Source organism: Carassius carassius, chromosome 20, assembly GCF_963082965.1.
Source record: "Carassius carassius chromosome 20, fCarCar2.1, whole genome shotgun sequence".
Lineage (NCBI taxonomy): Eukaryota > Metazoa > Chordata > Actinopteri > Cypriniformes > Cyprinidae > Carassius > Carassius carassius.
In genome coordinates, this window is record NC_081774.1 from 158151 (window position 1) to 172500 (window position 14350).

At 37.6% G+C, this 14350-nt stretch overlaps 1 protein-coding gene across 2 annotated transcripts in view; it reads right to left on the reverse strand.

Moving 5' to 3' along the window:
• Positions 1-9402, reverse strand: part of LOC132095935 (receptor-type tyrosine-protein phosphatase mu-like) — a 165764-nt gene extending 156362 nt beyond the window's left edge. For both annotated transcript variants that reach the window (XM_059501024.1, XM_059501023.1), the window contains exon 1: positions 9278-9402. In XM_059501024.1, coding sequence (XP_059357007.1) covers positions 9278-9350 — 73 coding nt within the window. In that variant the 5' untranslated portion in view covers positions 9351-9402. The remainder of the gene's footprint in view (positions 1-9277) is intronic.
• Between the last annotated feature and the right edge of the window lie 4948 nt (positions 9403-14350).

The following is a 14350-nucleotide window of genomic DNA, read 5'->3' on the forward strand; positions in this document are numbered from 1 at the left end:
CACGGACACATTAAATCTGCTGCTCTCTTCATCTCTGAACGCAGTGGACCAGGAAAGAGCTGTAGACTCTATTAGCAATATACCGTTCACCGCTCAGATGAATGCATTTATTTATTTGTTTTAATTATTTATAGGTTTATCATTTAATGCCATATCAACAGCAAAGGCTATTTTCATTGCAGAAATATTTTCATGGGCAATTTTTTTTGTTCAATTATTTCTATAGTATGGACTAAGCATTTTTGCATTTTTATGACTTTTGAATAAAGACTAAGTGTTTTTTATTTTATTTTTTGTAAGGACGTGGATAGACACTACTATGGTTAGACAGAGAAGAAAATGAATAATGTAAAATTTAAAAAATAATAAAAAATGTCAATAAATACTAAATAGAATAATTATATATTTTCTAATATATATAGTTTTTTTCTCTTTTTTTTCATCATTCCCGCTCTAGAACAAACACATGATTTATTCGGCTGGAGAAGCTACTCTACATATTGATAAATGCTCTAATTGAGTTTGATACCAAGTGATTTGGCTCTTCAGAGCGGATATTAGACGTTTATGCACACGCACACACACGCACACACATTTTCAAAAGTTTGGGATCAATAAGATTTTTTTTTTTTTTTTTCAAAAAAAGTCTCTTCTGCTCACCAAAGCTGCATTTATTTAATTAAAATAATAATAATAATAAAATAAAATAAAAAATAAACAGTAATAGTGAAATATTATTACAATTTAACTAAAAGGTTTCTATGTTAATATACTTGCAAATATAATTTCTTTCATGTCATTTAAAGCTGAACTTTCAGCATCATTGCTCCAGTCTTCAGAAATAATTCTAATATGCTGCTTTGATTGCATTATTTTCCTTGCAATAATAATTATAATACTGTTTATTTTTTGCATAAAAGAAAAATGTATAATTGTGACCCATATAATGTATTGTTATTGCTACAAATATACCTGTGATACTGATGACTGCTTTTGTGCTAACAACATCGTATGGATCAAAGTTAAAAAAAAATATTTTATTCCAAAAATCATTAGGATATTAAGTTAAGATCATGATCATGAAGATATTTAGTAATTCTCCTACATGCTAACGAACCATACATCAATGGAAAGCTTGTTTGTTCAGCTTTTAGATGATGCATAAAGACCCTTATGACTGGTTTTGTGCTCCAGGGTCACAGAAGTAATCAAGTGGTCAGAGACCGCACGTGTTGGTATTTGGACAAGGCATCACTGAATTCACTCAGAGAGTCCATTTTTCAGTTATCTGGCAACCCTCGCCGCTCATGAACGCGCTGGCTGCAGAACTCGACGCGCGCGCAAAAATAACCAGCGAGCTTTGGCGAAGCGTGGCGCTTTCACACCTTCAGTGGAATCGTGCTGAGAGACGCCAGCTCCAGCTCCAGCTCCAGCTCCACTGTTAACAGAGAGACCGCGCTCCCCTCATCATGAGAGCGCACGCGCACCCGTGGAGCATTAATTAGCGCGATCTTCTGGAGTGTCTGGACCTTCCTGCTCGCCGCAGTCTCTGAATCTTAACTCGCGTAAACACAATCCGCTGCATAACAAGGTGGTGTTTTTCTCAGCGGCCAGGGTTTTAATATGGTGATGGGAAATTACTCGAGCGTTATTGAGATCCCTCGTGCTTGTGCTTACATCTGTTTTCCCTCTCCAACTCTCGGTTTGCATCCCTAAAATAGTCCTCTGCTGTATCATTTGTCTTCGTACACACACCCGTGGATCGGCTCCAAACCCAGAGCACAGGCAGCATTTTAAAGCATCCTGAGCTCGCAGCTAGAACCAAGGCCTAGAGCTGATTCTGACGCGGAATCGAATCATGCTTCACTGAGAGAGCAATAATGCACTACAAAAAAAATAATAATAATAATTCACAATCAACATTCATATAAACGATGTGTAAAAAAGGCCAAAAAAAAGTTTTGCGATCAAATTTTTGGTTTTGTTTTCCAGCAATTGTTAGTGTGTTTAGAACCAGAGGTTTCTACTGAAAAACATGAGTGCAGTAAATATGTTGCATGAAGCATTTTGAGGCATCTTAAGCTCTCGGCTAGAATAAAGGCAGAGCGATCATGTGGCCCTAGACCTGATTTTTTTTGTCAATTCTGATGCAGCAACACATGCATCATTCACAAATTACCCAAAAAAAAAAAAAAAAAAAAGAAAAAACGCAATCACAATTTTGGCTTCTTTTCCAGTAAAAGCTCATAAAACTACATGCATAAGAACTATAACCATGGATTTAGCATGTCAACTTACAAGGTATTTGTACTGAAAAAAAATAAGAGTTCAGTAAGGGTGTTGCATGACGCATTTTAAGGCATTATAAACTCACTCACTAAGATCATGTGACCTAGACCTGCATCACATGCATCTGTCACAGAGAGGACAAACCCACAATGCACTGTGAAAAATCTATCCAATCATGCACAAGTCGTTTTTAATCAACATTTGTCTCATATAAACTCATAAGTTGCAAGCATAATAATTGTAAAATAGTTTTTTAGCACGTCGATTTCATTTCAGTTACACCGGAGAATTTCCCAGTAGAGAAACACAAATCAACATCAGGATATACTATCTGAAAACAAGATGAAAATATCACAGCTTTCAATCTGAAGTAAATATATCCTATTTTAATGGGACAGCTCAGCCCAAAATGATCATTCTGTCATCATTTACTCCCTCTCATGCCATTCCAAACCTGTATGACTTTATTTCTTCTGAGGAATATAAAAGATGAAATTTTGAGAAATGGCTCTTGGTTTTGTTTTGGTAAGTCAATGGGGTTCAATTGTTTGGTTCCCAAATCCCAAGGTTTCTCATTACCTATTCCTTGAAGGATGTAGATGATTCTACTGCAAAACAAGACAAAACACTGACTGGTAAAAACTGTAAAAAAAAGAAAAAAAAAACATTTTCATAATATTTTAGACTTGTTTTCCAGGTAAAAGGGGTAATATACCCCTTTTTAAATGAATAGTTGGTTATCATTTACTCACCTTCAAGACATTCTAAAGCTGTATGATTTTATTTTGGGAAACACAAAAGGATATAATCCACCCAGCCATGTAAAACTCATTTTTGTAATCAATAATTTTCTCATTTTACAGTAAAATAATAATAATAAAACCTGAGCGCATAAAACGGCATGCATAATACATTTAAAGCAAAATGCATTTTAGATGGAGTATAGCATGTCAACTGCACATTTGATTTTTGGAAAATACACTTATGCATAAAACAAAAAAACTATTAGCCAATAGGGGGACACAAACACATCATAATATACAGCATATTCTCTGCATCACAGTGTTTCAGAGATGTTTAAATACTAAAATGAAAAAAGATGGACAAAGCAAGAACAAAGCTGGAAAATTTCATGAAACAAGCTCATGTCAGACTCATCTGGAATCAACTCTTATGTGGATCTCAAATCACTCTCTTATGAGGGTCTAGATCAGTTAAGATGCTGTCTAGTTAGTGAGTGAGAGTCCAGCTCACTCGGGTCTGAAAAAGCCAATATCTGCCTGTCTCTCTCTCTTGTGTGCCAATTAGTCAATCTGTGTGCGTGTGTGTGTTTGTGTGATTCATTAGCTTTTATCCTCTTTATTTGAACACGTCTGTGTGTAATTAGTGTGTGTGTGTTTGTCCAGCGCTGTCACAAACGGTCACATCTCAAGGCCAATTACTGTGACATCGCATTACACACACACACTGCTGTACAGCATGATAAAGAGTGTGTGTAACATACTGAAATGTCACATGCATGTCAAAACAGTTTGTACAGACTGATGGGATCTGATTGGTGCAGCATGCATGCGCTGAGCTGTGATTGGTCACTGGATTATCAGTGTGACGGCACACAAACGCTACTATACCTCAAACATATTCAAGTACATGAGAACATATGAATCAAAACTCAGACATGAAGAAATTATTCCCTTTCAGAGCTTAAGTGTGAATCTGAACTGAAAAAGACATTGGAATCTGAATTTCAGTAAAAGGAATCACAAAAAAAGCAACCACCTCTGCATCCCATCAACCACCTGTGCATCCCAACAACACTCTATAAACTACCTAGAACACCCTAGCAACCACCTGTACATCTTAGCAATGCACTAATAACCAACTAGAACACCCTAGCAACCACCCTGCACCCTAGCAACTATGCTGCAAACTCCTAGCAACACCCCAAAAACTACCACCTACACTACATACACATTTATATAGGCGACACTTCAAAAAACCTGCTTGCAACCACCTAGAAAACCCTAGCAACGGCTTTGAACTTACAAGCAACCACCTAGCAACACCCTAAAAAGCACCCTAGCAACCACCCTGAACCTTTCTAGAAACAATGCTGCAGCTGCATAGAAACCACCTAGCTACGCCCTAGCAACCACTCACATAGGGTTATGTTTTAAACCATACACTAAACCTTTATAACTCAAACCCTATTTTCAAAAGATTTTAAAGACCCATTTTCAAACACAACTCAACGCACTACATTAAACACCAGTGGACACTCTTGCTAAACAAGAACATTTTATAACAGCTATCTCTTCAGCATACACATCACATCTGGTTCAGCTATCCAGAAGTGTGAAGGAGACTCGATCATTATCTGATAGCAGCAGGAGATGACACTGTAAGAGTCTTAACCAGTCAGTTTGGTGAACACTAGGTTAGATAAATACACGTAGGATGCATATGTTTCGCCCACATATCTATATAGTGTCTAAAATAACAGAACGGCGTACCATGAGAGAAGTTTCCATAAGAACAGCCTCTGTGTGTCATTAATCTCTGACGGATGTGTTTTATTAGCGTTTGGCTGCAGGTGCCGCGGTTCCTATCATCGTCTCCAGAGCACTCAGATATTTAATTTCATTCTCCAATGGCACAGAGAAAGATTCTGCTCTTCATCACCTCTTAACCGGCTCTATAACCGCTGGGGCCACTAAAACAGAAGCACAGCGAGGGGCTGCCAGCACAACTCAAACCACTGCCACAAATAAAGCAGTGTTTATCTCCAGCGGCCAGCCGCCGCGTTTCTTCAGTCCAGATAAGAGCCACGGTGGATTCAGTCACTCAGCGCCGGGGAAAACGGCTCAAATGAAGACAAGTCTCTGCTGCAGAGCTTCAATAGAGATCTGAGCCATCACATGCTCAACCAGAGAAATCATTTATCACTCAGACTATAATAAAATCTACCGCTTTCTCCACGATTACGACTGTATGTTAGTGTATAAACACTCAACGGAGCAGGACATTTCACTGATATTAATGAAGCCTGGTTTATAGCCTCTAATGTTCCTTACTAAAGTTAAATGATCTTGACTGGTTGTGGAACACAAAAATATATATTTTGAAGAATGCTGATAGCCTAATGCATCTTAATAACACTCTAGAAACCACCCTGAACTCCTTAGAAAATATAGAAACCAGCCAAAATCTTTTGGTTACCATTGACTTCTGTTGTACTGACAAAAGACACAGACACATTTCTCAAAATATCTTCTTTTCTTTTCAACATCTAGACATAGAGGTTGGGAACGGCTTGCTCAAAAAATGCTCAAAAATGAAATTATTTTTCTTTCTTTCTTCTGAGATATATTTCAAAATATCTCAAAGTCAATGGCTTTTTGACAGCAGTGCACCCCATTAAATTATTTTAGCTAGCTGCACGGTAATGTTTCTCATTTTTATTTAGATTATCTTGCTGGACTAATATTGCTTGAAAACTAAAACAAAAATTAATGAAATCTATACAGACGTATTAAAAAAAAAAGAATGACAAGATCACACACAAAAAATAATTAAACTGAAAATATAAAGATAAAAAATACAAATTAATTCAAATATTTTGTCTAAATGTAACCGAATCTCTCAACGATGCTAAAATAAAATGGTGTACCAGTGTGGAACATCTTAAATGTAAATGAGTAAATTATGACAGAATGACCATTTTTAGATGAATCATTCCTTGAAGACACCTGTGAACTGATTAATAGAATCAACCAACAGTTTCAGTTTTATAATACACCAACATGTTTTCTTTTTTAACCCGAGACAAACATTTCTAGTCTTCGAGCAGCAAATTGCATGGACACCAGGACAAAACCATTATTCTGTATTTGTACCAGCTATAAATAATGACAGCTTATTTTAGTGTGATCCATTCCTTTAAACATTCATCTCAGTGTGATTTCATGCCTGATCTTTTACAAATAATAGCACAGACATATAAAGCGAGCAGTCGGTGTGTGTTGTGCGGCTCAAACATGTGTTGTCTATCTTCACTTACATAAAGTGTCCTGCACCCACTAGTATAAAAAAAAAGAAATCTATATATAAAAAGTGATACTTGCTCTCTGAATAATTTTTGATTTGACTGTCCATTCAAGGGTAACAATCCAAAAAGAAAAAAAAACTGCATGGGTGGAGACTCCATCAGCTGTTGATTAGATGTTGAGGTGTGGGCGTGGCATTTGGAAATGGAGGCGGGTCTAAGTGTGAGAATTTCTTGGGCGGAGTTTAATAGCAGTTAATGATTGGATGAGTCCTGCATACATCACACAGAGAGAACCAGTGATGCATTCTTTATTGAACAAAAAGTTTAGAAGAACAGCATTTATTTGCAATATAAATATTTAGAAACATTACAGAAATGTCTTTACTGGCACTTTAGATTAATTTAATGCGGTCACTGTTTCCACAAAAATATTGTGCGGCATGACTGTGTTCAACATTGATGATAATCAGAAATGTTTCTTGAGCAGTAAATCATCATATTATTCTGATTTCTGAAGATCATGTGACACTGAAGACTGGAGGAATGATGCTGAAAATACAGCGGAGCATCACAGAAATAAATTACACTTTAACACAGAAAACAGATGTTTTATATTCAAATAATATTTCAAAATGTTTACCCCCCCCCCCCCCTTACTGCATGAGACCTGCTGTTAAAGTCTTTTAATGACTCACTCATAATGTCTCTGCATGCTCAATCTTAAGAGCACTGAAAGAAAATTAAGACATGCTTTAGGCTTTTAGCTGAACTTTTGAGAGTTTGAAGCATTTCTTTTTCCCCTCCTCAAGCCTGTTTGATGGGTTTGCAGTAATCAGACTTTGACTGACGCCTCAAACGTACGAGCGAGTCTTCTGCTGAATTAAAGCACTGGTCGGGTGTCAGTCAGGCCCTGCGCCACTCAACACCATCAATCATCCGACTATTGGAAGACCTGAGTGTGTTATATTTATACAGCACGTCCAGGAATTACCCAGCGCTAATCGATGATAGCTGGAGCGCTGTGAGGAGAACAGAGATGCTTATAAATCACACGCATGCTAAAGAGCTGGACTCTAGTGCTTCACACACACACACACACACACACGGAGGAGAAATCACTCAAACATTACACCACCACAGGTTTATAGACAGATAATCATGGCAGCGTCTCAGAAAACTTTCTGCTGGCATGTTGATCACTTTTAATATTTGCATTGAGATCTCTAGTGATCGATCAGTCGTTGCTGATTTACTCTGCACACATCTGATCAGAGCAGTCAGGGAGAAAACCCATCAATGAAGACCCAGCTTGATGAAGAGCAGCACAGCTGTGATTTAAATCAGATTGGATATATATGCATACAGTACATACAGTCAGTGAGCGAGCCATGCTGCCACTTACAGGCCACCGGAGGAACTGCAGCATTACCCCAACACATGCATCGAACACGAAGTTTCTAAGGTCATACATATACATTTATACATGCAATAACTTGCTGTGATGTTTTGACTCCAAACGCGATTTTAAGATCAAAAGCACAATCAATATTTTAATATTAATAAAAATCACAGCACACTAAAGTAATACGATCACTGAATTTGCGGGAAAAAGTAAATATTGACATTTAACCTCATGAAAAAAAGTAATGCAATTAAACTTTAAATAACAACTAGTCATTATTACATATAAATGGCAATGGAAAAAACAAAAACCTATTCAAAGTGACACACATTACGCGCCATTATCTATGCATTTACACATATTGATTTACACCTCACTAATGTCCCCGTTACACACAGGAAAATCTATTGTCCAGACAGCTAAAACGACCCCTTTTAAGCTCCGTTTTGCATCCCCTCGGGCTACAAGAGAACCAAATCGGGCTTCCATTGGAAATGATGAGCTTGTGTTGCATCTAAAATATGTCCAACGGGTTCTGAATCTTTAGCAGACTGTTGGCTATACCTTCACGAGCAAACACAATTAGAGCTTATTTAAGGACTCCGTTTCCGAGCAGCACGAGAATGCATGACATTTCAATGCAATGGGAACAAATGCAATACACAGGCGTCTGATTCATTACTTATGCACGTGCATATCAGTAATATGAGGTGTGATTGACAGCTGCTGCCTCAGAACAAGCGCCAAAGAAATCCACACAGTGCACAAATGTTCTGAAGCTGATAAAAACTTCAGTGAAGCAGCGCAATGTCTTTGGCTTGTTCGAGGGATTCATTAACAGCCTAAATCAATCAATACAATGAACTACACTCTTAAAAATAAAGGTGCTTGAAAGGTTCTTCACAGCGATGTCATAGAAGAACCTTTTTTTGGCTCCACAAAGAACCATTCAGTCAAAGAACCCTCTCTTTCTTACCTTTTTATAATCTAAAGAACCTTACTCTTTCGCCACAAATAACCTTTTTGGAAACAGAAATGTTAAAGGTTCTTTATAAAACCATTTAGACAAAAAGGTCCTTCTTTGGCATCCTGAAGCACCTTTATTTGAGAGAGTGTTATGCGCTTCATTAGACAGAAATCCGTGAAGAGTAACGCATCGAAGCTCACATCCCCTCACACTCTCTTAATGCATCATCAAATAGCGATTTCTCTAAAGAGCAGCCTATTCAAATATGTATATCTGCGTTTAGGTTTCTGAAGAACTATCATAAATCGTTTTAAGAGCGCAAAGAACACAAACAGGTGTTTTCCACTGAAGTCTGTTCCTATGATCCGAACATCAATGCGACTCTCTCAAAGCTTGGGGTTTGCGGTGATGTTTCTAAATCAGAGCACGGAACCCGTCATTAGCATTCCTCAGCTGCCCATCAAACTTTACGCGAGACTCAAAACAAGCGCGGAATCATCACGCGACGCTCGCGCTCTCGGTTTAAGCGACTATCGGACCCCATCCGAGGTAAAGAAGCAGCAGCTCTTACCTTTAAACACCTGTGCTCTCGCGGACACCAGGACACTGATCGCGGCGAAGAGGAACGCGAAAAGTTTGTCCATCGTGGCGGCGTCGGTACCGTGAAGCGCGGACTCCCGCGAGCCGGACTCTGAGCAGGAGGAGTTTCTGTTTCTCCGGTTCTCCCGGAGCTGCGCGCGCGCGCGTGTGTGTGTGAGTTGGTGATTACCGGGCGGCGGGTGTGTTCTCCGGTAGAGGGTGTGTTTTGTGGGAGCTTTGGCTTATTCTCCTCCCACTGAGAGCGACACACAGCTGGACACTCATTCACAGTGTTGGGGAGTGACTGGTTACATGTAACTAAATGGTTGAAAAATAAATGTAACAGTAATCAGTTACAGTTAGTATGTGTAATTAAATTACAGTTACTTTTGAAAACGTTAATGATTACAAAGGGGTTGCATCCGATTTTTACTTTATTTTTTATTTTTTATCTTTCACATATACAGATCTGATTAATATCTTTCATAAATTGGAGTGACTGCTTTAAAATATGAGACGCCAGTGTTTCGGGAGTCTAGGACACATGTTTATTCCATAACTGTTGTATTTCCTATTTGGGTTTATGTTCATACCTTATTTTTTCCAAGGCACTGTTTCCTGTCATAACTATGCACAGATTTGATTTCAAGAACTGTCTCATAGCTACCTACCAGACTATTTATTGTTATGATTTTAAATCTGCATTTAACCTCAGAATGATCTCAAAGTAAAAAAGGATGCTGAAGTCTGATTTTGTGGTGCCTGTGCTTAAAATTCAATTATTATAATCTTTAAGAGGTGAAGGATGCTGAAAGTCTGACAGTAATCCGTGTTGTAAGGTAAATCCTGCCTGCTTTACATGTTTCAAAATGATTAATAGTTCAATACATTAGGCATTTAGAAAAGTAATAAAGTCAATCAAATGTAATGTTACATTAATAAATTGAAATCTATCTATCTATCTGTCTATCTGTCTGTCTTTATATCTGTCTATCTATCTGTCTGTCTGTCTGTCTGTCTGTCTTTATATCTGTCTGTCTGTCTGTCTGTCTTTATATCTGTCTGTCTGTATATCTATCGGTCTGTCTGTCTGTCTGTCTGTCTATATATCTATCTGTCTGTCTGTCTGTCTGTCTGTCTGTCTATATATCTATCTGTCTGTCTGTCTGTCTGTCTGTCTGTCTGTCTGTCTGTCTATATATCTATCTGTCTGTCTGTCTGTCTATATATCTATCTGTCTGTCTGTCTGTCTGTCTATATATCTATCTGTCTGTCTGTCTGTCTGTCTGTCTGTCTGTCTATATATCTATCGGTCTGTCTGTCTGTCTATATATCTATCTGTCTGTCTGTCTGTCTGTCTGTCTATATATCTATCTGTCTGTCTGTCTGTCTGTCTGTATATCTATCTGTCTGTCTGTCTGTCTGTCTGTCTGTCTATATATCTATCTGTCTGTCTGTCTGTCTGTCTATATATCTATCTGTCTGTCTGTCTGTCTATATATCTATCTGTCTGTCTGTCTGTCTGTCTATATATCTATCTGTCTGTCTGTCTGTCTGTCTGTCTGTCTGTCTGTCTATATATCTATCGGTCTGTCTGTCTGTCTATATATCTATCTGTCTGTCTGTCTGTCTGTCTGTCTGTCTGTCTGTCTATATATCTATCTGTCTGTCTGTCTGTCTATATATCTATCTGTCTGTCTGTCTGTCTGTCTGTCTATATATCTATCTGTCTGTCTGTCTGTCTGTCTATATATCTATCTGTCTGTCTATCTGTCTGTCTGTCTGTCTGTCTGTCTGTCTGTCTATATATCTATCGGTCTGTCTGTCTGTCTGTCTGTCTGTCTGTCTGTATATCTATCTGTCTGTCTGTCTGTCTGTCTATATATCTATCTGTCTGTCTGTCTGTCTGTCTGTATATCTATCTGTCTGTCTGTCTGTCTATATATCTATCTGTCTGTCTGTCTGTCTGTCTATATATCTATCTGTCTGTATATCTATCTGTCTGTCTGTCTGTCTGTCTGTCTGTCTATATATCTATCTGCCTGTCTGTCTGTCTATATATCTATCTGTCTGTCTGTCTGTCTGTCTATATATCTATCTGTCTGTATATCTATCTGTCTGTCTGTCTGTCTGTCTGTCTGTCTGTCTATATATCTATCTGTCTGTCTGTCTGTCTGTCTGTCTATATATCTATCTGTCTGTCTGTCTGTCTGTCTATATATCTATCTGTCTGTCTGTCTGTCTGTCTGTATATCTATCTGTCTGTCTGTCTGTCTGTCTGTCTATATATCTATCTGTCTGTCTGTCTGTCTGTCTATATATCTATCTGTCTGTCTGTCTGTCTGTCTGTCTATGTATCTATCTGTCTGTCTGTCTGTGTGTCTGTCTGTATATCTGTCTATCTGTCTGTCTGTATATCTGTCTGTCTGTCTTTCTGTCTGTCTGTATATCTGTCTGTCTGTCTTTCTGTCTGTCTGTATATCTGTCTGTCTGTCTTTATATCTGTCTCTGTCTGTCTGTCTGTCTGTCTGTATATCTGTCTGTCTGTCTTTCTGTCTGTCTGTATATCTGTCTGTCTGTCTTTATATCTGTCTCTGTCTGTCTGTCTGTCTGTTTGTATATCTCTCTGTCTGACTGTTTTTATATCTCTCTGTATATCTGTCTCTGTCTGTATATCTGTCTGTCTGTTTGTATATATGTCTCTTTCTCTATATCTGTTTGTCTGTCTGTCTATGTTCTATGTTCAAGCAGTCATTCTGTGAGGTCCTTATTTTAGCAAATTAATTATAAGAACATTATGCTTTAATATGTTTACCTGCTCCTCTCTGGCTGAGTATTGTGTGTTTGCATTTTTCTAAGTTTAGCACAAGTCTATAACCAATCATTATCCTGAACCTTAAGACCGTGAGCATGAGCATGCTATGTGTACATGCGTTCACAGTAATAACTCTCCAGTAATTAGTCATCTCATGTTAAACATTAATTTTTCCTGACAGCGAGAGGGGTTTGAAGATTCGTAATCAGTGTCAGGAGACAAACACAATGCTGGACTGAAATCACTTCATAAACAAACAATGTCACTCTATAACTGAATCATATTTTAAGAAACAACAGAGATATGGATATGAGATAAAAAAAAAGAAGAAAAGAAATTATGGGATTTAACTGCCATAAAACAAGCCATTAAAAACAACCAACACAAAACAGTCAAAAACAGCAAACTAATGTGCAATCATACTGAGAATAGCCTCAAATATGCTATGACTGATATAGGAAATAAAAATGCAATCTTCTTTCAGATCCAGCAGTGAGCATAATGGCATTTTCTTTTATGAGATTAAGCTACAATAATCCTGAGACGTTATTGAGATAACACTCCAGAGTTACTGTGACAGGATCAGTGCGATCGGAGCACTATCATGTAAAATTCAGAAAAGAAGCACCACTCAAAGCCATTTAACCCTCTGGTGCATTCGGTCATTTAAGACCAAAAACAAAATGTTTTGAAATGTAAAACATCTGTACTTCATCAGAATGGTACGAACCTCTGTGTCTTTTTTGGGTAGTCGCTATGTGACGCCAAAAATAAATAGAGGCCTTGATTTGTAAAAGCTAAATGGTTATATAAAAAAGAAATAGTCAGAAATGGCCACCATAGGAAATGAATGGGAAATAGTTAAAAATACAGGGATGTTTTTGTGTGTACATTTTACAAATCAACCACAAGGCAGGAAAAAAGTGCACTTAAAGGGGTGATAAAATTTTGCCTGAAAACAATGCTTAGTGACTAAGGAATACACAGCATAGAATATATACAGGCATCTAACAGCTAATGGTTTAATTTTATTTTTTTACAAAAAAAATTCAATGGAATTTAATTCTTTCTTTTTTCTTTTTTTTTTACATTGTATACTGAAAATAGTCCATAGTTTAGATATGAATATTAATTGGTAACATGAAATTCACTCAAAATGCTAAATATTAAGTAAATAACACCGAATTATTAATTTCACCAAAATAAAATTAGCATATGATTACAGCCTCTGGTCTGAACATAACTAGAGGGTTAACACGGTTATTCTGTTGCGTCATTGTTCAGCAAAACAAAACAACAAAGAAAAGGGAAACTATTTACAAAACTGGCAGAAAAGTGTAGATAAGGCCGGCTGTGATTGGCAGCTTTCCCGCTCGCTTGACGAGGCGTCATAACGGAGAATAATTTGTAAGGCCTCCCTCAGACTCCTGCAGAGAAACACAAAATGTCACACATCCGTCACTGACATAGTAACTGCTGCGCCGTAAAGCTGTTCAAGAGACACCCGAAGCACTCACAACACGATTCAGAAAGTTTATTTAGCATGCAACAGACAAGCCATGGAGCAATTTCCTAAAACTTTCTTAAAGACGCATTAAAAGTGCATGCACATTAACTGCATTAACTTGATTGAATGCTTCAGATGTGTCCTGCTAATTAGCTTACTCTTTCACTGACCTTCCTCAGAGGTCTTAGTATCATTACCTGATTAGCTGATTGGCGGCCATGTTTAATATTTTGTGTTATCATGTCACGCTGATTAAATATATCAGCCTGACCTTGACTGTGATGAGCCCTTGAGTGCACTATTAGCTAAACGCAAGGTGAGACTCGCTCTAAAGGACAGAACGGCCAGCACAAGACTGCTGTGATGTAAAACTGAATCATAGTGAACTGAAAACAGGCGTGTTTGATGTATTTTTGAGGTTGCACCCTTAGAGGGAGCTGCTGTTCCTCAAACACAATTGCATCAGTCAGAATTAGATTTCTGGTCAATATTACTGGCAAGGTGAAATTAATTTTTTGCATCTCTTGTGTAGTTTTATACTGCAAAAATAATTAAATTTCCCAGTGCATGAACATACGGCGCTCCCATTAAAGCTATTTGGAAGTTATTTTTAAAAAGTTATTTAGTCACACTTAAAAATATCTAAATGTTATTGGATCAAGCTACAAATTATGAAAGCAAGTGTCTTTTATTTTAAAGAACATCATAATTGAATTATCTGATTATAATTTTCTAATTTAATT